This window comes from Andrographis paniculata, unplaced genomic scaffold (assembly GCF_009805555.1).
Source record: "Andrographis paniculata isolate CXL003 unplaced genomic scaffold, ASM980555v1 Contig7END, whole genome shotgun sequence".
Lineage (NCBI taxonomy): Eukaryota > Viridiplantae > Streptophyta > Magnoliopsida > Lamiales > Acanthaceae > Andrographis > Andrographis paniculata.
In genome coordinates, this window is record NW_026137617.1 from 47,501 (window position 1) to 72,500 (window position 25,000).

At 43.5% G+C, this 25,000-nt stretch overlaps 4 protein-coding genes, 2 non-coding genes and 2 pseudogenes across 6 annotated transcripts; 4 read left to right on the plus strand and 4 right to left on the minus strand.

The window, feature by feature from the left end:
• The first annotated feature begins 847 nt into the window (after positions 1 to 847).
• Positions 848 to 921, plus strand: TRNAF-GAA (transfer RNA phenylalanine (anticodon GAA)). Its single transcript has one exon. It is a non-coding gene; the product is annotated as a tRNA-Phe (tRNA).
• Positions 922 to 1,197: 276 nt separating this feature from the next.
• Positions 1,198 to 1,272, plus strand: TRNAP-UGG (transfer RNA proline (anticodon UGG)). Its single transcript has one exon. It is a non-coding gene; the product is annotated as a tRNA-Pro (tRNA).
• Positions 1,273 to 2,927: 1,655 nt separating this feature from the next.
• On the minus strand, positions 2,928 to 3,847 carry LOC127240801 (photosystem II protein D1-like). Its single transcript, XM_051259628.1, has one exon. It carries the CDS (start codon positions 3,765 to 3,767, stop codon positions 2,943 to 2,945), a length of 825 nt encoding a protein of 274 aa, XP_051115585.1. The 5' UTR covers positions 3,768 to 3,847; the 3' UTR covers positions 2,928 to 2,942.
• Positions 3,848 to 6,154: 2,307 nt separating this feature from the next.
• Positions 6,155 to 9,103, plus strand: LOC127240809 (probable DNA-directed RNA polymerase). The gene has a single exon (XM_051259633.1). The coding sequence runs from the start codon at positions 6,155 to 6,157 to the stop codon at positions 9,101 to 9,103; it is 2,949 nt and encodes a 982-aa protein (XP_051115590.1).
• On the minus strand, positions 9,100 to 9,934 carry LOC127240810 (DNA polymerase-like). Its single transcript, XM_051259634.1, has 2 exons — positions 9,279 to 9,934; positions 9,100 to 9,235 (listed from the first exon to the last, which is right to left on the minus strand). The coding sequence occupies exons 1-2, from the start codon at positions 9,932 to 9,934 to the stop codon at positions 9,100 to 9,102; spliced, it is 792 nt and encodes a 263-aa protein (XP_051115591.1).
• Positions 9,912 to 11,267, minus strand: LOC127240798 (ATP synthase subunit a-like). The gene has a single exon (XM_051259625.1). The coding sequence runs from the start codon at positions 11,265 to 11,267 to the stop codon at positions 10,038 to 10,040; it is 1,230 nt and encodes a 409-aa protein (XP_051115582.1). The 3' UTR covers positions 9,912 to 10,037.
• A 5,166-nt stretch (positions 11,268 to 16,433) lies between these two features.
• LOC127240812 (uncharacterized mitochondrial protein AtMg01110-like) lies at positions 16,434 to 17,829 on the minus strand (annotated as a pseudogene).
• Positions 17,830 to 22,476: 4,647 nt separating this feature from the next.
• LOC127240803 (uncharacterized mitochondrial protein AtMg00170/AtMg00620-like) lies at positions 22,477 to 23,071 on the plus strand (annotated as a pseudogene).
• The last annotated feature ends 1,929 nt before the right edge of the window (positions 23,072 to 25,000 follow it).

Here is a 25,000-nt window from a genome sequence, read left to right on the forward strand (position 1 = left end):
GTTTGCTGGCTAACTCGTGCAATCAACGAGAAATTCCTTCGCCTTAATAAGCTAGCTTTGGTTGCTAAGCAAGCCCGGTTCTCCGGGCTTTCTCCCTTCTCGACCTGACGAAGGAGATATTCATTCCATTCAGGCGGGTAAGGGCTTGGCTTGACCGTGTCTTTTCTCGGGTCGGAGGCGAAAACTGGAAAGTTCATCATTCAGTGGTGGGCTGTTCATAGAAAAGAAGGCGTCGCCCAAGGAAGGAGTGGGAGATCTGGATAGAGTCTCGCTCATAGAAGAAGAGTACGCGCGCTATCGCGCTACGGCTTAGGCGGCCGTTGATCGGATCAGATAGCCTTTCTACATCAAATCTACATCAAAGGCAACCAACCGCACATCAAATTCCGATCAAGAACTTGGAGGGATGGCTGAGTGGTTTAAGGCATTGGTTTGCTAAATCGACATACAAGAAAGATTGTATCATGGGTTCGAATCCCATTTCCTCCGGCATCCGAAGTAAAGTAAGGCGGGCGTGAGAGAAAGAACCTCTTGGTGGAGTCCCCCGGAGGACAGAATAGCACTACTTAGTGACTAGGAGCGGAGAGCCCGTTGCGCCTTGTTTTTCTTTGACCGACCTATCTTCTTTCTAGTTGCAAGCTCCCTCCGGCTGTCCAGTCCCTGGGCGGCTCTCGGTTCTTGAGCATGTTGGGAGATTAGGCGGCAGTTGAAAGAGCTGCTCGAAAGCTTGACGAACAAGCGAAAAAAGCCCTAACTATTTTTTTAGTAAAGTCAAGGGCTTTTCCCTTACGTCTGTTGTGGTAAGGTAGGGCCCTATTCGATGAAGAAAACAGACTTTAGGAAAGTGGTTCAGGTAGCTCAGCTGGTTAGAGCAAAGGACTGAAAATCCTTGTGTCAGTGGTTCGAATCCACTTCTAAGCGGGCGAAGGGTCCAAAGGTCGCAACACCGGGAGCAAGCCGGATTTGGAAATTCAAGTTCAAGAGTCAGCCAGTTAGATCTGATTGGGGAGCGCTCCTGCACTATACGGCTTTTTGGCGTCCCCCTATCTTGTCTTGCTGGAGGCGGGTTTGATAAAAAAAGCAGTTGATTCTTCGGATTGGTTCTCGCATCCCTGTGCCTCGAATGAACCAGTAGCTTACGAGTTCGCTTTGAGTCTTCATCGATCGGGTGGATCTATATGCTCCGGGGTGGTGAGACGAGGTGTAGCGCAGTCTGGTCAGCGCATCTGTTTTGGGTACAGAGGGCCATAGGTTCGAATCCTGTCACCTTGATGTGATGGTACAGTCAGTAAGAATGACATGATACATGAGCAAGTAGGCGGTGATCTTTTTATCATCTTTCTTGCAGGCATTGAATGAGCCAAATCCCTTGATTGCCAGTTTCATGCGGTGTCTAGTCGCATCGGTACGGGATTCCCTATGCCCCTCCTCTTTGGTGTAGTTTACGTTAGTTTCTCACAAGTTTCTCACACAGGAAGTGCTACTCAAACTGAGCTAAACCTGTCTTCTTCTTCCTTTCCGTTCTACCACCAATCTCTGTACTGGGGCATCTATTTTCCTACCCCGGTATCCGTTTTACTTGTTCCCGGCCGAACCCGCTCTTACCCCATCTCCTCTTCTTTTTTTCTTTTTCGGAAATGAGTGATGTTCAGAACGAGCTTTTCGGTCAGACTAGTTTGCAGTCCTAAATAAGTAAGGGGAAAATGGTCGATCGGGAAGCTTACCTTTCACTTCGACTAGCTTCAAGTAAGAACCATATTCAAATAAGTTACTGACCACTCTCGCTATCTCCCATCTACGGCGTAGCTACGGCAGGAGGAAGTGACAACGAACAGTACGCTTATGACTTCACTCGCTATACGCTTCAGACTAGGGTCTCCTTTGCGAAAGCAAATTGAGGTAGAACTACCCACTAAGCTCCTTCCTTGCTTAGCTTAGCAAACTACCTTGATTCTATTCTTGTCCGATTTTCCCTGGGAAACTCCTAATGAAATACCTTTTGTCTATCCGGACTGCCTTAGATGCGGATTGGCTTATCTCTTTGCACAGACCAACTTACACCTAGCCTCTTCAGAAGGCGGCTTCGGAACATCCACCTCTACACCCCACTACTATGATGGGTTCCACTTCATTATTTGTTGACCTCCACTCGTATCAGTCCGTCTTCGCCTAACTGGCTACACTTCAACCATCCTCACCTAATAGTTGTCATAAGTCAACAGTCTTTATAGGACTAGGCTTGCACCTCGGTATAACTAGAAAGGTTTATCTAATGCGAACTAGACCGAATTCCAGAAAAGAGCACTTGGGGATTGGTTAGCTTCTCTGGAAAAGAAGTTCGGGAATGGAGAAATCTCACAAGTCGAGGTAAGAAGAGTCTTTTGAATGGAAACCCCGGAAAGGTGGAAACTATGCTTTCATGCCCGCTTTTCTCTCTGCTTTCGGGTATGAATCCCTTCTTTTATCTCATTTAGCAGCTACCTTCCCGCTTAGAGTTGGATCTTAGAAACTGGGGTAGGATTTGAAAGTACTTCGTAGCTAGCATTCCTTCTGATCTAAGCCTTTGAGCTGCTTTCCCTATCTCTTCTCCATGGATCACTGAACATGACTTCTATATATACACAATTTTTTGCACTTCTGAAAAGTCTCATTCCCCAGCGAATATCCATAGAAGGAGAGCAACTGACCAGCTTAAAATAGGTAAAGAAAGAATCCTAATTCCAACACCTAGTCTCGGTCGGTAGGGAAGGACAAACTCGAATGAACTCGGCTAATTGGTTGTTAAGAAAGATCTTAGGGGCAGACAATAAGAGCTTAGAGTGGACGCTCTGAGGGCTTAAACTCCGGAATTCGAAACCCTCAGAGAAATGCAAAAGCAAGAAATGTCACCAAAGCTCATATTGGAATTGGCTTTCCATGGTAGTGCCTTTAATGACGCGCCTTTAAGCTAGGGACATCTTGAGTTGGCTCATTGCTTGGCTGAAGGGAGTGTCAATGCTGACATTCAATGGGTTGATAGGGACTCCACCTCTTCCTCTTTCCTCTTGACCGAATCTGTAACCTTCATTAGCAGATTCATTTTCTGTGGTTTCCCTGATCAAACTAGAAGTTACCAAGGAACCATGCATAGCACTGAATAGGGAACCGCCGAATACACCAGCTACGCCTAACATGTGAAATGGGTGCATAAGGATGTTGTGCTCAGCCTGGAATACAATCATAAAGTTGAAAGTACCATAAATCCCTAGAGGCATACCATCCGAAAAACTTCCTTGACCAATCGGGTAGATCAAGAAAACAACGATGGCAGCTGCAACAGGAGCTGAATATGCAACAGCAATCCAAGGTCGCATACCCAGACGGAAACTAAGCTCCCACTCACGGCCCATGTAACAAGCTACACCAAGTAAGAAGTGTAGAACAATTAGTTCATAAGGACCACCGTTGTATAACCATTCATCAACGGATGCTGCTTCCCAGATCGGGTAAAAGTGCAAACCGATAGCTGCAGAAGTAGGAATAATGGCACCTGAGATAATATTGTTTCCGTAAAGTAGAGATCCAGAAACAGGTTCACGAATACCATCAATATCTACTGGAGGAGCAGCAATGAAGGCAATAATAAATACAGAAGTTGCGGTCAATAAGGTAGGGATCATCAAAACACCAAACCATCCAATGTAAAGGCGGTTTTCGGTGCTGGTTATCCAATTGCAGAAGCGACCCCATAGGCTTTCGCTTTCGCGTCTCTCTAAAATTGCAGTCATGGTAAAATCTTGGTTTATTTAATTATCAAGGACTCCCAAGCACACGAATTTTCTATACTAAAAATGAAAATAGAAAATGGAAGGCTTGTTATTCAACAGTATAACATGACTTATATGTTCGTGTCAACCAATCCATAGAATTTCGAAATGACAGTGGGTTGCCCGGGATTCGAACCCGGAGCTAGTCGGGTGGAGTAGATAATTTCTTTGTTATGTTAGTTAAATAAAGAAAAACCCCTCCCCAAGCCATGCTTGCATTTTTCATTGCACACAGCTTTCCCTATGTGGACACCATTTTCTTTCTTATAAATATTTTTCAAAAAGTTGAATACTCAGTTGATTTAACCCTTAATTCCCAAACTACATCAACATTTCAGAAGAGTGGAAATCCCATTTTGATTTGGGATTGACCAAAAAATATCCAAAAACCAAATCCGACTTCTATAGATTCTTCGCAAAATTGAAGAAGCTTTTGGGAAGGCCAAAAAAAGAACGTCTTCGTCCGTCCTAAGAAATTCTTCCAATAATTCCGAGCCTATGTCTTTTCAAGAAGCTAGAAAAGACAAGAAGTGGATTGAAGCCATGGATGAAGAGATTCGAGCCATTGAAAAGAATGACACATGGGAGCTAGTACCACGACCACTTAATCAGCAAATCATTGGTGTCAAGTGGGTGTATAAGGCAAAGAAGAATGACAAGGGAGAAGTTGAGAGGTACAAAGCCCGGTTGGTAGCGAAAGGCTATAAGCAAAAACATGGAGTTGATTATGAGGAAGTGTTTGCTCCGGTGGCCCGATTGGAGACAATTCGGCTACTAATCTCACTCTCGGCGCAAAATCATTGGAAGATACAAAAATTGGATGTTAAGTCCGCTTTTCTCAATGGATACCTTAAGGAGGATGTGTATATTGAGCAACCACTCGGTTATGTTGTTCAAGATCATGAAGATAAAGTTTTGAAGTTGAAGAGGGCACTCTATGGGCTCAAGCAAGCCCCTCGAGCATGGAATAGTCGTCTTGACAAATATCTGCAAGATGATGGATTTTCAAGATGCCAAAGTGAGTATGCACTTTATGGGAAGGTGGAAGATGGACACGTGCTATTTGTTTGTGTCTACGTGGATGATCTCATCTTCACCGGAAGCAATCCGAGGATGGTTGAAGATTTCAAGAAGTCCATGGCTCAAGAATTTGAAATGAGTGACATGGGATTGATGTCGTATTATTTGGGAATTCAAGTAAATCAAATGGAGGAAGGAATTTGCATCTCTCAAGAAAGCTATGCAAAGGATGTGCTAAAGAAGTTCAACATGCTTGGAAGCAAACCGGTGAGCACGCCGATGGAGCATGGAGCAAAGTTGTCCAAAACTAAGGAGAATGAAGACCGTGTTGATTCCACCACATTCAAAAGTCTTGTTGGAAGTCTAAGGTACTTGACTTGCACTAGACCAGATATTTGATTTTCGGTTGGAATTGTGAGTCGTTACATGGAAGTTCCTAGCCAAGCACATTGGATGGCGGCAAAGAGGATACTTCGATATATCAAAGGTACCCTTCGTTTTGGCTTGTTTTATTCATCTTCCAATACTTCCAAGTTGATGGGATATTGTGATAGCGATTATGGTGGAGATATTGACGATAGAAAAAGCACTACGGGATTTGTATTTTTCATGGGATAAAATCACATACATCAATTACTTACCCTTTAGAGAATGTTGATAACCAACACAAAAAAGTGACCCTTTAGAGAATGTTGCTAACCAACACAAAAAAGTGACCCTTTAGAGAATGTTGCTAACCAACACAAAAAAGTGACCCTTTAGAGAATGTTCAAGTAGTTGCGCAGAGAACACAAATTTTAGAACCTTTAGACAATGTTGAAGTAGTTGGTCAGAGAAAGATAGTACGAAACACAACACACAAGCTTAAGTAGTTGGTCAGAGAAAGAAAGAACACAAACAAAGACAAACCATAGAGAGAGATAGTAGAAAAGACAACCCTTTAAGTAGTTGGGCAGACAAAGAACACAAACAATTGCTTAGATAGTTGGTCAGAAATAGAGAGAAAAAGCAGGTACAGAGATGATAGGTAGGGAAAAGAAGACAGATGCAGGAGGGAAACACACACAGGAGAGAGAGCGATAAACAGAAAGAGACCCAACACAAACAAAGGAAAGAAAGACAACAAAACCAGAAACCTAGAGATACAACCGAATGGATGCTGCAATTCATATGGGGCCCCATATATGTCCTACTTTGTCGATTCTTGATTCCTATCGCCGGTTTCTATTTTCTTTGTCGGGATTAGGTTGTGCTCAACCCCCTCCGAGGGGAGACCCAATTGTGACCTCTACTTCTGAGGGAAAAAGTTGTCGAAAAAGAAAACCACCATGAACATGTTTGATCTACGCGGGTTAGCACTCCCCCAAAGCAGTCTAGGGCAGCCCAACCCCTCAAGTTGGCATAATTCTTATTTGTCCGATGTTCCTCGTTTAATTGATTTCAAGTCCGATGTTTCCCGATTCAGTGATTGTCAGTCCGATGTACCTAGTTTTATGCATTCCCAGTTCGATGTTCCTCGTTTTTTGCATTCCCAGTCCCGTAGTTTGCTTTTGGCTTATCAGTTTGGTAGTCATAATCTGATCAATAGACATGAATGGTGCTATCCCATGAAAAGAATAGGGATAATGAATCGATATGAAAATCGAAATATGAGACAATTGAATGTTCATACAAGAAAGTTCCACATTGGTGACTCGTTTTGGGATCGATTTCTAAATGAACTAGAAGCTCTTACCGTCAGTAAAGAATCAAAGCCTATCGAAAGAGTAGTCAAACTCCTGGTGGATTTCGAGAAAACCGGTCATATAGATTATATTATGCTAGAGCATGAGATTGAGGATGTGTCCCTATTCCCTAAGGAAGGAAATACCTACAAGGCTGTTGCCCGCTTAATGAAGATGGTATTCAACATGGAAGAACCTCCTAAGTTATACATGCATAAGAAGTTACCTAGTGTTATGTATGACCGGTATATATCTCCCCTCGGTGTGCACACGCTGGAAGCTATTATTTTGGTGGTGCTGGGGTTAGCATTCAGTGGTATTAAAGTCAGAACAATGGTAAGAGCAGCAACCTTCATTGAGTTGTTGGATACAACAATTCGAACGCAAGTTTCTAGACTTCAAAAGAATCCTTTGGATAATAAGCCTGATACTTCCACCCTTAAAGAGAGGATGTTAGGGGAAACCCTGCTCAGTTATATAACAAAACATGGTATACTTCACTATGAGCTAACTCACGAGGGAACTGCAGTAGTTAAAGAGAAAGGTAAGGGTTATGTCAAGACAAGGCTAAACCTAGTTTGTAACTTCGAGATAAGTGAACTCCCAGCTATGCTCAATCTTCCAATGGTTTGCAAGCCGGTGGATTGGCACATCCCAGATGGGCGCACATCGTCTTCGGGCACTATTCGTGTATCTGACCTTCAAGGCGGTTACTTAAACCAACCTAACATGGAAGTGTATAATCGCATTAGTCTTATGTCATCCAAAAACCTCGTGAATTTCAACATTGAATTAAAGAGAGAGAAATGTGATGAAACGTTGACCTTATTGAATGGGCTTCAGGGCCAAGCATTTCAGATTAATAAAAAGTTGTTGAACTTTATCAAGGGGAATCGTCCTGCCCTAGAAAAGGAAGGACTGCTTATGCCCGAGCTACTTGCTAGGGTCAACCCTAAAAAAGCATTGGATCTGATGAGATCCTTCTATTTTCAGAATCTAGAGGGGATACAGGAAAAGAATAGCCTTGAAAGCCTCTTGATGGAAGTATCTGTTAAGATACAACAAGCCTTTACTGAGGGTTTAATACTGCAGGTTGCTTCTGCCTACGAAGGATATGATTTCTATCTTCCTGCCTTTTTGGATTTCCGTGGTAGAATCTACCGTTCGGGTATATTGCATTTCCACGAGCGTGATTTAGCTAAAAGCCTGCTCTTGTTTTCTCAAACAGGCCGGGTGTTTAATAACACATCCTTTCCGGAAAGTCGGGATATAATAGAAACATCCACCGCTTTTAAATATCAAAAATTCATGAATTATGAGGAGGCTCTGAAATGGTATAAAAATAAGAAATCTTATCTCTCGAACTCGTATGAGAATATAATAAGCACAGCAAAAGATGCGAGCGATCCGTTTCAGTTCATGGCGAAAATCCTCCTTAATGAGTATGATGATAAAGATGAATCAAATAGGGTTACGCCTATAAGTCAGGATGCATCTTCCAGTGCTTATCAAATAATGAGTTACTTTTTGCTTAACTACGAAATGGCAAGGAGTACAAACCTCTTATCCAGCAATGATAACAAGATCAAAGATCTGTATACCCTCATGCTTGAGGAAATCAAGTCCTTTTTAAGGGAGAAAATTGATGATAAAAACATCTTGAACATCATACTGATAGCTATGAATAGAAAACTAGTCAAACAACTATTCATGCCCATGGTCTATGGGAAGACACTCAAAAGTATGGAACAGGATATTAGCGAGCATTATGGGGCTTACCTTAGCAGGCGGGATTCATCTTCTCTTGCGAGACTTGTTAAAGAGTTCTTTATCTATAAGTATCCCGATATTGATAACTTTTTGAAGTTGATTGCCACCGTCGGTTGGTTATGTTCGACTATGGGTAGAGCTGTAGTCTATAGCACTCCCTTTTTCTCAACAAAACAAGATTATATGTCTTTCGATAAAGAAAAGATAACGGTCACAGATAGGAAGACCCGAAAGAAAAGAACCATCACTGTGAATATACCAACCACAAAGAGGGATAAGCGAAAGACAAACACCTCAACGTGCGCAAACTTCATCCATCAAAAAGATGCGTACATAGCCATGAAAATGATTGAAGCCGTTGTAATAAGAAATATTGATCCTATCTACACTGTTCATGATAACTTTATCACTATACCGCTTTTAGCAAAAGAAATACCGAATTTATATCTATCCATCTTTGAGCAGATGAAGCATCCACTTTCAATAGTGAATGAATTTCTCATAACGAATTTAGTGAACCCTTATTACGAGAAAACAAGAGAACACCCACTGCATTCATACAAGGGGTTGCTGGCACCTATACCAGTTGAGGATCTTCTCAATTTCCTTATAGAAGTAGACACAAAGAAAGATAAAAGGAGAGAAAAGTACCAACTATTAATTCAATATTACCAGAAGTATTCAGAATCGGTGTGGTGCAAGGAAACAGGAGAACAGAAATGGGGGGCATTTAAAGAGGAACTTATTAATGGGAGGAAAGACAACTTCAGCTTGCATTACTAAGATTGGGATAGGAGAACTACATTTGATCTGATACCCGAAGTCTCCTGGTGGTGGGTTATGTAGGCGTCAAGCCAGCTCTTGACTCGATCTTTGGTGCTGCTGCTGCGGGGAGCCCTTCCACACCTCTGCTTCCTGTAAAGTGGGATACTATCGAAGTAGCAATCCTAGGTCCTACCAGGATGTCTTTTTGTTGTTGGTTTCTTGACTATCATTCTCTTTTTCTAAGCTTTCATTGGCAGGCTTTTTCTCAGTAGTGTCAGAGTCCTTCTTCTCTAGATCCTTTCGAAGGAATTCTAGAATTGTATTAGCGTCTTCATTACCAACATCCCTAACTTTTATAGGTTGGGTGTCAACCCACTGGGGTTTTCCTTCTTGACTGCCTTGTGGTGGGTGATAGATCGGCAACCTCTTCGTGCTGTCAGGCAGAGAGAGTTTGAAATTCATTTTCTCTTTCATGATTTTGAGGTGTTTCAAAGAGACTCTGAAATCTGAGTGAATTGTATGTTGCTCTGTGTGATACGGATCTTGTAAGACTGTATGGAACCACTCTTCTGTTACATACTCCTTAGCAGCCCCTTTGAACTTCAAGACATTGTCTTTGTCTTCGTTATACTCAAAATAGGCCTTTGGCGCAGCAAAGATACAGTATCTGGGTGTTGATTCGAGTTTGAATTTCCCTAATTCCGTGGATGAGATGTATTCGTCTGGCAGCGGGTTTTGAAGAAATACAGAGTCGGTATCGGTATATAAGCAGTCCGGCCTAGATATAAATGGATACATATGAATACGAGCATAAGCAGTTATAGCAGCGGATATATGAACCGCAGTCATTGTAGGGGGTTTCCATTCATTTGAATCTGAAAAGGGTTTGTTCACTATGTACTGAACAATATAGCAGTCATTGGTAAGCTTATATGCAGATTGAAAACCGGAACTAGAGATATATTCCTCGCTTTTGTTCAATTATAAATAAATAAGCACTTTGATGGAGATTTATAGCATCATTCAAGTAAATACAGATTGAGATCGTAGAAACATGAGCTTGTGATATAGCTACACCTAATTCCAGACCGGTTAATGCAAGAACTATAAATAAAGGACCAGGATCCCCTATGAAATAGAAAAGATCATTCATACATAGCATAGTCCAAGCGGACCCACTTAAAATCTTTACTGAACTATGACCGGCCATCATATTAGCAAATAAACGTATTCCTAAGCTTAATGCGCGAAAACAATGAGGGATTAGCTCAAGGAGTACTAAAAAAGGTGCTAACGGAAGTGGGACTCCTGCGGGTAATGAGAAGCTTAAAAAATGAAGCCCATTTTTTTGAAATCCCACTATAGTAATGCCAATAAAAAGAGAAAATGAGAGACCCAAAGTAATGAGAAAATGACTTGTAACTGTGAAGCTATAAGGTATCATACCCTGGAGATTACGAAATAACGAAAAAGTAAAAGTAACCGAGATGCAAGGGAAAAACTTTTCTTTCACATTTCCGGAAAGACCACCTATTTGTTCCTTTACCAGGTTCGGCACGAAATCATAAATAAGCTCTACCAAGGATTGCCAAGCATTTGGTACTGACTTTCCTCCTCCCTTTTTAGTAACAAAATGAACAAAAAGTAGGAAAAAACTGAGAGTGAGTAGCATAAACAAAGATGGATTTGTGAATGAGAAATACAAGTCTCCTAGTTTCATAGGAATCAATGGAAGAATCTCAAATTGCTCAAGGGGGCTGCGGATGAAAAACTTTTGAAAGGCATTCTGAAAGTCTGCGTCCGCGGTCCCTGCTCTGTTTAAATTATCTAAAATGTCTTGTAAAAATTCAGCATTATTGCTTTCTCCATGCAATTCCTCGGCTACAGCTAGAATGATGTCTTCAGGAACCTCAGCTTCAGCTCCCAACATTAATTCTTCTACTTTCTCGCGGATAGCACTTTGTCTCTCTACGATATTTTCACTGGGCGGGTTAATAAGACCAGGATGATCCTCATAAATTCCGTCGGAATGAGAAGGAGCCAGAGTCAAAGTAGAATCGGTAATAGTCGTCGTAGACTGATCCGTACGATTAGTTATCGCAGTACTAGTAGTACTACTAGTTCCGAATGGATTTATAACAGTAGAAGTATCACTGGAACTTGAACTTCGAAATGGAAACATGATTGATTGAGAATAAATGATTCCCTCCAGACAGAAAGAAAGTCGGAGTAGTGAAGAAGGATAGAACTTTTTTTGGTTGTTGACCAACGGAAAAGATGGGATTATTTGGACAAAGGCGTAGAAGAGAGGGGCATGATCTTCAAAGCCTTTTTCCTCTCTTAAGAGAACCCCCTTTTTGGTTTTTGGATGGTGGGGGTCAGGTCAGACGTAGTTCTACCGCAAGTTAGGGCAGCGGCAAGCCCACGGAGCGGCGGAAATCCTGGTCGGTGAAATGGCGATAGAATTCCCGGTAAAATTCCGATTGTCTAGCCACTCCCTCGTCGGAGGGCAGCTGGTTTATAAAGGAATTGAGACTACCGTCCATGATATGCCATTGAAAGGGATGGTTTAGGCCGCTAACCGGCTCCACCTTATATTGAAGAAAGTTATACGCTTCCCTTCTGATATCATCATAAGGGGAAAGCCTCATAATTCTTGAAATATTTCTTTCTGTAATCAGAAGATGGTGGAGCCTATCTTGCAATATAGCTTTCCTCTCCAAAAAGAGTAATTCGTTATATTCCCGATCCCAAATTTCTCGATAATGGTTCACATTCAGAGCTTGATCGAAGTGCTCTCGAACAAGTCTTTCATATTCGCCATTCATATTCTGCGGGGGTACATTATATAAGTTTTGCTGCTCCAGAACTCTGATTCGCGCAAAGAGTTCATTTTCGTTATCCACCATAAGAACATTTCGAAAAGTAGTAAGGGATTCAGAAGTCGAGGAAGACTCCAATACAGGAACACTAGTTATGGAACTACCTGATTGGGACTCCGCATTTGAATGCGACCCCGACGAGACATGTAAACCCCAAGAAAAAGTAGCCGTCACACCGACAAAAGCCAGGATTTTTTCAAAAATGAGGAAACGCATCAGATGCGAGAGACATACTACCAGCACATATATAAGAACTACTAAAAAAAACAAAAACATCTTCTTTTTTTTGTTGAAAAAATGGAAAGGGAAAGTAGGGCTTTATACATCATCATAAAATTGATTACCAAAGAAAATATGAGAAAAAAAAGAAAGAAAGATGCAGGTCTAGTCATTATAGCGGTTCCTTCTGATCCTAGAAAACGTCCGAAAAAACCTGCTACGGAACTACCGAGGAGGGGCAAAAATACGATAAGTAGATACATAATTTCGAGTGTGATCAGACAACAAAAAATCAGACAATGACGGAACGGCCTGGGATTGAGTGATAGATCGATTAGCTGTGAAGGGTCCTGCTTGTCATGGGAAATTTCCCCAAACCCCTGATGGAGGTAGGGGGGCCTCGCCTTCTAGGACTTTAAAGGCTACAACCAAGAAATAGAGCTCTTCATGGCTCATTGCCGCGGGAACACAAGATCATAGGAGAGAATGGCTCTCCTAATCCGTTGATAGGGCACACTTTGTCGTGTACCCTGTTCCCTTATCTGGTTCACGTATGAACCATAGGTTCGCTCGCTCAAAAGTGATCCTTGCGGAGAATGGATAATCCCGCGAATATTGGCATACCTGGGGATAATGTCGGTGGGGTGAATCCCATCATCCACCAATGCAGCCTCGATGCTCCGCTCGACTATCAATTGTAGATCAATGATAGATATCATCCGGTGTAGGTTGGTATCCCCCCGAGATTCAGAAAAAGAAAGCGTCGGTACAGGATTTGCCTCCGGTCCTCGTCCGAAACAAGAGGTGGGTCCAATTGTGGAATCTCAGGAGGCATCGGTTCAGGAACCGGATCCTCCTGGGGGGGAGTTCCTGCCTCCTGAGGAGTCTTAGGGGAGGAGAAGGCGTGGAGGCCTTCACAATACGAAACCACCTCATTTTCATAAAACAGGAGTATTCCTATTATTATGAAAATGAAAAAGGGCATAAAAATCGAATAGGTCGAAGAAGAAAAAACCAAATATAAATGACGAATTCCATTAGAAATATGGTAAAAGGAAAAAAAGGCAATAATCCCAACGGAGATTAGGATGAGCTTTGATGAAAAAAAGAAGAATTGGTAGACATTCTCATAGGTGAAGCAAATCAAACCTATTTTAAGACAAAGAAGATAAAAAAAGAAAACGATAGTGGCTAGGAAAGCTCCGGAGATTCTATGGGAAATTGGAAACGTCGAAGTAAGCTGTGGCTTATAAATAGGAAGATGAGGAGAGTTGGGTCGAAGGATCTTTGGCATTTTTTGGATTCTATTCGAATATAGAAAATGATTCCCTCCAGAAAGAAAGAGAAAGGGAGTCCTTCCTTCCTGCCTGTAGGACTAGTGAAAAACGAAAGTGGACTTTTCTTTTTTTGGTTGTTGACCAACGGAAAGGATGGGAAGAATTGGGCGTAACATTCTTTTTCTTCTCTTACGATATTTCTAGGATAGAAAAGTAACTCAATTTCATCAGGCATTTCCTTTGCTAAGAGATAGGACTCACTTTAGAATCCAAAACTAAGACTCAAATCCGGTCTTTCTGCTGATTGAGATCTTCTTTGAGCTTCCAAAGTCACCTACTTCGCCAAAGGGTCGATGGAATTGAGAACTGCTTTCAAGGTAAAGGCAAATTCAGAAGGTCAAATTCCAACTCTTTTTCACATTTGTATAGTTCACATCCGCAGAGGGGACTCTTTCTGCTTCCTATTTCTTCCTTTCTCTTTCTTTCTTTTCCTAAATCAGACTCCTTCTCTCATGAGGTATAAGCGGATAAGATTCATCACTAGGCGGATAATCATCAGAACAGTTAGTCGGACTGGATCGAAAGGAAGGCAGCCTTTCATCAGAGGTTCTATTTAGAGAGCACGGCGCAGAGGAGGAGTGTCAAGAAAAAGAGATCGACTAAAGCAATCAGCTGCTCTTTCGGTCTTGGCGGCTAATGTTTTGACTCTACCTTTAGGTAGGGAGCGGAGTGAAGACTCTTGGTTCGACTGAAAGGAGAGGGACGTAGTTCACAACGGATTGCAATCCTCCGTTGAGGAGATCAGCCTGAATTACATGCATCCTCGTCTTCTCTTATTCAATTGATAGTTTGATCGAGAGCGGTAGACTTCTCCCCAATATGAGATAGGTTGCAGCTAGAGTAATAACTCAAACTGAGACAATTGCTTAATTATGACCAAGAAATAAGCTAAAGAGGAAAAGATCTTTAGAGAGGGGCCCGCCTCACCACTCCCCCCTCCCTTTCTCACGGAAGCAACCCAACAAAGGAGAACTCACCATGAGAAAGGCCTGCCTTTCTGTACGTGAAAGATGTCCTGCTCTTTCACTGTCATACTCCGACCACCATCTAGCAAAAATAAAGGCACTCCAGCCAAGCCTAGTATAACATCCCATGGCAAAGAAAAGACCTAAAGATAATAATTTCCCACCCACCGTAAACTAGGACTACCTTAATCCTTTCGAAAATAATAAACAAGTATGATCAGGAATCCGATCTGAATCCCGAGTCCCTGGAGCCAATTTGAATACAGAGCCAGATCAGCAGATCCACTACTCAATTGCCTAAGAAGAGCCCCCAAGACAAGGAAATAGGCAACGAGGAGGATTTGGATGCCCTCTCTCTTATTCGCTAAAAGGATATGGGACAAGGGCTTCTTGCTCCTTCTAGCCTTTAAAAGAGGGAAGCTGGCGAAGAAAAGATTGGACAAAAGGAAAACGAAAGCCACTAGAAAGAACGTCATGACGGATTTTGCCAGGAAAAAACCGATCGATAAATTTAGAATTATATATATAAAGAAGGAAATGATAACTTCATTTTTGCTTTCGGATAGCATAATTAGGTAGACAAGCGACGCTCCGGCAAAGAGAAAGAGAGTGTGAATGAGTATATGCGCCCCACTGCAATCTAAATAGAGCAGACGAAAAAAAGCAAGAGAAAAGATCACAGCGGCAAGAGCAATCAGAGTTTAGGAAAGCATTCCCATAGGATAGGAGGATTGGTTAGCTCATTAGAGCTTTTGATTCTTTTATTATCTTTCTAGTGACTTTGAAAGAAGGGATTTTGTCTAGCTTAGAGTAAGCCGGGAACCAAAAAAGGATTTGAATCCGAAGTTGAAAAAGGGAATGTAAATGCCAACATTGCATTCCAATTCCAAGTCGGTCGTCCCTACAAGACGAAATCATTTCTGCTTTGTTACGATTGATAAAAAGAGGAGCTCCTCCTCGTCTTGATCAAAAGTCACGAATAAGAGTTCCACATTCTTACTGAAAGAGTTCGCGGAAAAGAGGCACTCGGGGATATTCACTGCCTGTCATCTTGTGTGGTATAGCCAAATTCCCTCTGTCTTCGAATTTGGAAGAGAGCCGTTTCCCCGAATTAGCTTGCTTTTTGCCGACCTTCAATGCCTTCGATTAGGGGAATCGAAAGTGTGGCGTAGGTCAAATGTTGCTTAACATCCTACGAACCTTCCTTCTCCACAGAGTCTACAATGATGAAGTGATCGGAAAGTTTCTGCTAGAATGACTGGGGCAGGGTTTACTGTATGTTCCACCTGGGCTTTTCAGGACAAATGGTAATGAATCAACTCTTGGCAATCCGCTTCTGTCAAAGTCAGCGGTGTGGGAAGACTAGCAATTGATTCAGTATTCGGTGGTACAGCTCTCGTAGCCGGTCTTGAATAACCAGTGTAGGCAACAACCGGTGTTTCTGTTCTTGTTATCGGAAGAAAAGTCTTAGTTGAATAACCGTTGTTGTTGCGTCTTAGAGTGTTTGCAAGGTAACTAGAAATATCTTAGCATAAGAGAAGACAGATCGGATCGTAGCCGGGCCCCAAATCAAAGTCGGGGAGACTTCGTCACTTTCTTCTTTAAAGTCAAAGCGGAAAACTTAGAAATCCGTTCATCCCTAAGTTCCGTCGCTACCTGGAGAGCTAACAGCAGCTGATGAAATGGAAAGTGCCAGGCTAAAGGCAAAGAGCATATTCCTGCGAACCTTCGCAGAGATTAGCCACATTTTCACCCATGGTTCAAGAATGAGGCGATCCGATTCGTTCTTATCTACTTATGTCTAAGTCTACCTTTTCCACTGTAGCCTTAGTCACAGACTAACAGTATACCCTGATACGAGGCCAGTATTATTACTTTACCGGCCTCAGCATGGGTTGATAAATCCTCCTTTACACCCTCACCTGCCATCAGACAAGGTGGGGTCCAGCCAGGACCTTTCCCCTCCCCCAGATCATACATCCTCCATAACAAGCCGAAACGCCACACGCCTTCTTTAAGGTCATAACGATCATTCCGTTTGTATGTTGTACATACGACCGGAGGGTTGAAAAGATCATGAAAGGAAGGATCGGGGTCTAGGTGCAAACGAGCAAACCACAATAAGTGATTGAGCCACATCTCCATCCAATTACGGAGAAGAGTGTACTCGGAATTCACCCGCTCTCCCTCGAACATCAGGTCCTCTGGCGGTAGGGCCAATTGTTTAGGCCTACTACCCTCAAGCCGAACTGACAATAATCCCCTTCAGGTAGGGAGAGAGGGGCTTCCCCCTCCCTATCCACCACTCTAAAGGTTGCCAGTCTTTCCCGATTGGTGACGAAGCCTCTTTCCGGGGCATGACTCCCATTGGGGGCTTGTCCAGCATTCGCTGGATCCTCTTATATCTCCTGCTGATAGTAGGAGAATCCATACGAGCCCGAACACGGAAACCCGCTCCCGCAAACTGAAGCACGGCGGTTTTATCCACCCCATACTTAGCTGCAAGCTGACAGTAACCTACTAGAGAGTTAGACGCCAGAATTGCACGAGCAGATACTGGGGAGAGGTCCTTTTGGATCCCATCTACCCAGAACTGCTTCGCGAACTCTATCGCCCCAGTTTTCGACCTAATGGACTTTGCGTCCAAGATCTTTACCATAACTTCAAAGCCTAACATACTCCCACTCGCTCGTCGGCGATTACAATATCATCACCTAACAGAGCGTATCGAGTAAATGGATACCTCCGATTTTGATTTACACGATGGGCCGCCATCCACACCACATAATGGTGGGACAGCGCGAAGAGAGCCCAAGAGCCGTAGTAGCCCAATGGCTGTCCAACAACGAAACACAACTGCCTTGGTTTTCCCTTAATGAGAGGGAAGCCCAAGTAAGCTGCGTTTAAGGCTAGACAACCATGAACTATACACGAAGCCATAGTTGGCCCGAAAATTCACGCTACTAAATCATGCATAATGGACACAGGCCACCGGTCGGCGGCTGAACTCAAGTCAAAAGAGTAACACTCCTTTGGAGCCCAGCGTGATAACCGATGGATGGCACCTGATGATAGGACCCATCTGATGGGAGTCGGCTTAAAACCGACATAGCCCAATCGTGTACAGGGCGGAGAAGACGCTGTTTGACATAGTTACCTATGACAAACAAACGCCTTTTCCCGGCACCTTCCATAACCTGAGCAAACCTACCTGGACGAAGATACACACCCTCATAAGCACTAGCCAATTGATCAAAGACCAAACCGGTCATAAAAGCGCAAATCCTCGCCTGGGTATTAGACTGAATATCTAGGGGCCATAAGACCCTTTTGACAAACATTATCCCAGGACTGAAAACACCCTCCCAAGAATGAATCAAACGCAATTGCAAAGCGAAGGCTGCTACCTCGTATTTCAACGATGTGAATACGTTGGGCCAGACCTTTCGATCAAATACAAATTGTTTGTCACTGTTAGGAAGAGATTTCCATGCCGTATCTTATAGCATCTTATAGCAAGCCCTACCTCTTAGGTAGCAGAATAATGCTTTCTTTCTAGAGTGTATGCTCTAGTTAGCAAGTTAGAAAAGAGAGTTCTAAAATAGTTCACCCACTAGACCTAAAGAAAGAGTCTTCCTAGCCAACCTATCTAATGTTCCTACCATTGGTATTTACGCTCCAGCTAGTTCAGATTGCCTTCCTTCTCTCCTTCCCAACGCTATCTGTCCAAGGGGAAAAGGCTTGCAAACAGTGCAAAGGGTACCAAGCAATCTCGCAAGCTTCAGTTTTCTAGTTAAGAATCCGATGTGAGGAAAAGAATCCTAGGTAAAGGCAGTAGCACGGTACGGGCCCATGTTCTCAGTGCTTAGTGTGAAATGACTTAGTCAATAGATCGTAGGATACCGGCAAAGGAGGAAGGTGGATACTAGTTTGATTTAGATTCGGAAAATAAGATGGCAATAGGGTTTGAAAGAAAAAAAGAAAGGGTCGATGTAATTGAGGCTTGCTAACATGGTTGTTAGAAAGTAGCCTCTCTCTGCCTTAGTAGCTCGTCTGTGGTACTCATTCCTCTCTCTGTCTCTGCTTTATGGTTATTAGTTCAAGAATCAGCTGTGAATGCTACCGATACCGGAGCTGCTAAACTAAAGAAAGTGACATCTAATCTAATAAGGAATATGGCATCGTCCAAATTCAAATTCCTTTGTATTCATCCCATCTGAGATCGAATGAGGGTCCTTTTTTATAGATAAGATCTGCCGCGCTTACTGATTCAATCACAGCTGATACGCATTCAATTGCAAACAGAACACTGGTGAATTGAACAGTTAGCAAATCCCTAGCGGCCTATTCTCTAGCAGCTGATTCTAGACCAGCCGATTCAATTGCAGCTACTTCGAAAAAACTGCCTATTATGGCTATGTAAAGGGACCGGCTTCCCAGAAAGGTGAATGCCCTAGGATAGGATTGGATTCATCCCCATATGGAACTGGGTGAGGGATTCCCTGAAACCAGAGCAAGAACCTAAAAAGCGATAACAAGCTAAAAGGCGCATTTCTCTAAGCCAAGATCGTCTGCTCCTCAGCAATTGATCCAAAAAGTCCCACAGCTCCTTCCCCACAGCTCCTTCTTAGGCGAGCGAAGCGAGGGGAGCTAACGCCTTTACCTTACATATAAGAGATTCTAAGAGATTATTAGCACCTTAAGCTCTCTTTCTTAACTATCTACTGTACCAGTGAAGTAGCCCATGGGTATGGGATACGAGCGATTAAGAGTCTTATTGCTGTCACGTAGTCAATGTAGGTACGTACTTACTCATATAGCCAGCTATGAGTGACTACACGTACCTGCCCTCTCCTTACAGTCGAGTGGTTTCACTCCTTAACAGGACAGTGACTGACGTACCTTTACCTTGTTCTTGATGTCTGACGTCGTTCATGCTATGCTCGAAGAAGGGAAGTGAGAATCCTCAAACTAACCAGCAACCAGCCAAGGCGGAAGAAGGGAAGAGTGGAATTAGCCACTCTTTTAAGTTTTAAGAAAGAGGAACGAAACAGACTCGCTTGACTCACTCAACAATAGGAACAATAGGAAAGGAACGAAGTGGGGGAGACAAGAAAGAGAGGAAAAAGTGGCACAGGTCGCTTTTGAATTGGACCGTGGATAGAGTTGACTCTCCGGGAATAGCAAGAACCTTAGATGAATTCGGAAGCTCAAACCCGGAAAGGCAGGTGAAATTCTCAATGTAAATTAAAAGCAACGTAAGAGTTCATTGCCGAAGTCAATAAAATAGGTGTGACTTCTTTTGCCCGTGTCCCTAATTAGCAACGTAGGAATCCGATCTATAGCGCGCCACCCAAGACACCCAACCCGCTGCGGTCTGCCCTTACCCCTCCTTCTCCATTCAGCTACAGCCAGACAGTCTTTTCTTTTCTCTTGACGTAGTGGCTACCACCAATTTATCTAAGACTAGAGACTGCGTCAGGAATACATACATGGGCTGGGGTCAAACTTCTTTCTTTCTTGTCTTTGACTTGCCTACATATCCGATTTCACCTCGGAATCAAGCCTAATATAGTTCGATTTTACTCGCATCAATCAGCACCAAACAGCTACTTTCGACCGACTACCAAATCCCTTCCTTCGAACCCTTTCTATGTGGTTCCCCTTCGACTTCTGAACCTGTACTTTCTACTAGCAATCGAATCCCTCTTCTTCTTATGCCCTTCCTTGAATTCAAAGCTGCGGATAGCTCCTGCAGGATTCAATCCAGCCATAGGTTTCCCTACGGCTACCTTGTTGCGAACGAAAGCCACCGGGGTATGCGCCGCCCACCAAACCCCTATTCCCTCCCCTTTACTTACAAAAATCCTATACCTCTATCTTTGATCGAACACCAACAGAGAAGCAATAACTACCAATTACCTATAACTCCACTACTGTCTCTGGTCCTTCCCAACGAATATGACCCTCTATATCAATGTAGAGCTTGCCCCGCCATGGCCTTAACACACGCCCGTCTCGGCTGCAAGTGGTTTCCTTGACGGATAAACCCCACCTTGGCAGCAACACTGGCTGCTTGAACACTGCATTGAAGCTAGGTACAGCTACCCGGCTCTCAAAGCCGACAGCTGCTATGTTTAGACACCGCTGCCAGAAGCACTTGAGCTTCTTTGCTTCAATCATTTCCGATACAAATTGATCCATGCATACGCTATCTATGGTTAGATCAACCAAAACAAAGTATAGCAACCCGAGCCCCCGGGTTTTCTTTTTACTCCCGGTATAGTGCTGTATCACTTCTATTTGTGATAAAGATAACACATCCCCATCAACCCGAGCCCTGTCTAAGAAGTAGACAAGTAAAGACTTGAGTACGGAGCTAGATATGTATTTATCCGCTTCTGCCAATACTTTGGTTGTCTCGACCGTACCACCGCTTGGGGTAAACTCGTATAGCTTAAAACCTGTAAGCCGAGTCCTTGATCGAGAATCTGCTAGATCAGATAAAAACTGGAATCGAATAATGTTCGGGTTATACCGAACCCCGGTCGATGCGTCAAAGGAGACATCATATTTCCGCATATAGATGAAATGGGCCAGAGAGTCGAGTAATATTCCCTCTAGATCGTGGTCTACCCAAGAAGACATTTCAACATCAGCATCATCCGCCAGAGATAACAATCTATCTTTAAAGCTCGCAACCTGAGATTCTGTTACATAGGGAATTGAAGTCCTATTCGCACGAAACAAGAAATCGACTAGACTAGTGAAAATGGTAATATCAGCTGAGGTATTAGACATGAGATATTGTTTTATAGTGTTATAGCTCTTGCTTTTAGGCATTCTGTTGTCCTAACTATTGGTTTCGGACTTCTACTTCGGAACTGAGGATGGGTTTTTCCCATCAACTTGATATTGGTGATTTGAACCGAGTTCACCTCTCGTTGGCATCTATCTTTTGGCTTCCCCGGTCCACTTCTAAGGGATAACCTCCTACCTATTGGTAACCTGGAAGGCTTTCTCTGCTATCTGTCAACATCTTCCCGAACCTGTTCCCCCTTCCTATCCCTCGTTATGTTGTTAATGTGGATGGGGCCCCTTTTTATCGACTACCTACCTTCCCCTAACTCCTTCCTTTCTGTTCTGAACCCGTTGTATCTTCAATCTCTGTTCTGTGTGCACCCCTATCTTTGCATCTCCCTCCCTACCAGCTTCTGTCCATCGACCACCCTTTCCATCTACCTCGCTAGCTTCTTCTGCCGATCTTCCAAGGATCTGATCTCTCTCGGTCTTTGTTTGTGTTCTTTCTTTCTCTTCGTCTGACCCTGCCAACTATCTTTGATTTGGATTTGATGAAGCAAGCATCACTGAAGCAATTTCGTTAGTAGCCAGCTCAACTCCATTGTTGAGGTTAGCAGCGAAAGGCAAGGCTTCATTCCCGTTGTCGAAAGACCGGGGAAGACAAGCAAGAAGTCTTTGAGCGAAGAAGTTGTCCTTGGATAAGTGCGAGAAGAGACCTTTCAAAGTAAGTCCCTCGCGTCGGTACTTCCATGGTAGCCACGTCTCATTACCCCGTTGGCATAGCTAGACGATCTTAACTCTCTCGATCACTTGGAAAAAGACCAATTTGCTTTGATATGACCAGGTCAATCGACCTATCCCCCAGCGTACCGGAGCTTGTCTACCCGCGGAAGATCTTTTTTTTAGTAAAATGATCGATTCACGCAGCAGGCATACCTTGATCCTTACTAATATATCATTGCAGGCTATTATATATATTTCGAGTTACAGATCACTCTCTCGGATCAACATCGTTAGATCATATCCAGCAGCAGGGGCGCCACCTCGCCTTCTCGCGACAGGAGAAGCGAAGCCTATTCTATTTACGAAATTAGAATCAGGCTGCACAGAAGAGAGTAAACCCTCTCACAATATTATGAGAGAGGGAGAAGAAGTACTTCGACCTAAGATCAGCAACCCCAGCCTACATGAACCATCAAAGCAAGCCCAAGTACATGGAAGAAGGCCCGCTGGATCTGTCCAAATGATGTTCATCGGTCTCTACCCAAGTAGCTGTGGCCCATGATCCAAAGGACCCGCAACCAGTCAATCATGCTATCCTTACCTTCCAACCAATCGGCCAATCACGCTATCCTTACCTTTCAACCAACCCCTTCGATTCCGCTTCTGCAGCAGTATATAATCTCGGTCCCTTACCTTGATGCCTACAGCTCAATTTGTTTTCCAGTGATGGCAAGAATTCGCGAAATACTGCTTTTTCTTCTTCTTGTGAACTATCTAATTCAATAAAGGCATCATAGCTACACGAGGGAAAGCGATGCTGCCCACTCCGCCGCAAAAGGGGGCCGCTTTCTTCCCCCCCAAAATGCCAGTTCCACCATCAGGGCCCAGCAACCAGCATAATTCTGTTCCGAGGCTGCGTTTCATTCCAGCAACAGTAGTCTATGGTTCAAAACGCCTTGTTCCATCCGGCGCAAATCCCCTCCATCACTAGTATAGTGGAGGTGTTATTTGAATTTGTATTTCAATAATGAATAAAGAACACAAATAATGAGCAGACCAACCCACTTTTATATGTGGGTTCATTTCATAATGTATTTTTGTTTTGAATAAAGAAGCGCGCTCCTGTTAGTGTAACGTAGGTGTGTCTTTCTCGGTTGATGGATGGGATAAATGCCTATATCGCTTTGTAATGTTATTGTCATGTTGATGCTATATTAAAGAATAGAATCTAAAAAAGTTGCTCAAGACTTTTTTCCATTCTCTAGAATTGTTTTTCTCTTACTGTGTAAACAAACTTCAAGTCCTAATTGTACTCGACAGGAAGCGTCACAGCGTTGGGACTTCCTAAAGAAAACGGCGGATCCTCCTCTCTCTACTGGGATTGACTCGCTTAGAAGGAGTCCCATTCCTTTGGCAGGCAAAGGCCCTAACTACAGCTCTGAGTAACTCCTTGTCTCATTGATCCGAAAAGAAAGGCATAAGTCCCACGTGTACTAACCCTCTCTCTATTTTCTCTTTTGAAATCCCTAAGAGCTAGAATGAATCAAAGCCACGAACCGCTGACTGAATTGAATCTTTCAAAGGACATTTGAATGAAAGTCGGCTAAGGCAAAGCACTTTTTTTCTCCATCGGATGTAGCCACGGCTGTTTTCGAATCACTTTCTGCTGCTCAGTCAGAAGATGCTTTGGTAAGCGATTTCGCTTCATCGGAGGATATTCGTCTAGAGTCTGATACCGGGTAATCTTCTTCCGTAGACGATCATCTTTCGCCGAAGAGGAGACCTAGCAGAGTCAGCTTAAATAGCTGCCCTTGTTTTTATTGTCCTTCCCTTCAGCCCTTTGTCCCGGGATTGAATGATTCTTTTGTTCACGGCTAAGAGTGCCGATTCGTTCAAGGCGCTAGGCACCCCAACACCTTAAAGGCTACGCCCCATCTTACTAGCGGACTGTTTCCATATCCAGTGGAACAGCCAAGCGCTGTGGAAAGTCTGCCTGTGGTACAGGGAAAAACCCAAGCAGTAACCTTTTCCAGCTGTTGATTCCCCACATCAGGCACCTGTGGGTGGTAGATGGAATCATTTTCAAGGTTCGAATCCTGTCCCCGCCTCTATAGTAAGTAAATAAAGCATAGAAAAAGTGCGCTCTATAGCTAGCTCCAATTTCAGAGGTTGAGGGGAAGAGTCAACTACGTCGAACCTGGGTCACTCCATTAGCTAGTTGGTAGTCTGAACCTGCACAACGGGAAAGAACCGGTCGGAAGCAAGCCCTCCTTCCTCTCTCGGGAGGCAGACCACGTCCCAAGCCACCTTGGCAGCCTCCGTTTTCTTCGAGAATTGGTGGGGATCCCTTGCAATTCGTTGATGCCGGGCCAGATCTTTCAGCTTTCGCTGCTTCCAGCTCCTCGGCGAGCTCACTTAGATCAAATCCACGTAAGGTAAAACGTAGAGGGTTCCCCTTCCTATCCTTCCTATATAGTAGGTTGTCCGAAGAGAGAATCGGTAATTTCAATATGAAAAGCTAAAGAAAAGGAAATTCACAGCTTGTAGTTGTGAGCCGCTGCTGGGTTGAGGAAAGACTAAACCCATTTCGCCCAGGAAGGATTGATTGCGAAACCCACCAATAATGAATTTGAATTGCAGGATGGATCATAGGATCAGGTGTGATCTCTCGTGTCTCCACCATAATGCCCAGGTTGGAACATGAAATGATATTGATTAGCAAAAAAAGAAGGGAACTAACTCGACTGGAAAGGCCATCAATCAAGCCAAAGGAGGAATCAGATACCCTGGTTGTCTTTCTCCCGTCACCGGGCTAGTCCCGTCTCCCAGAATCTATTGAATCAGGGGAGCGCGCTGGAACAACTACGTCAAGTCGAGAGGCTTCAGTAGCGCATACGGCCGTACTCTTCTTCTAGCTTCCCTCAAAAGGCTTGTAGACTCACGAAGTCATCAAAAAGGAATGAAGACACTAAACGCATATTATGTAGA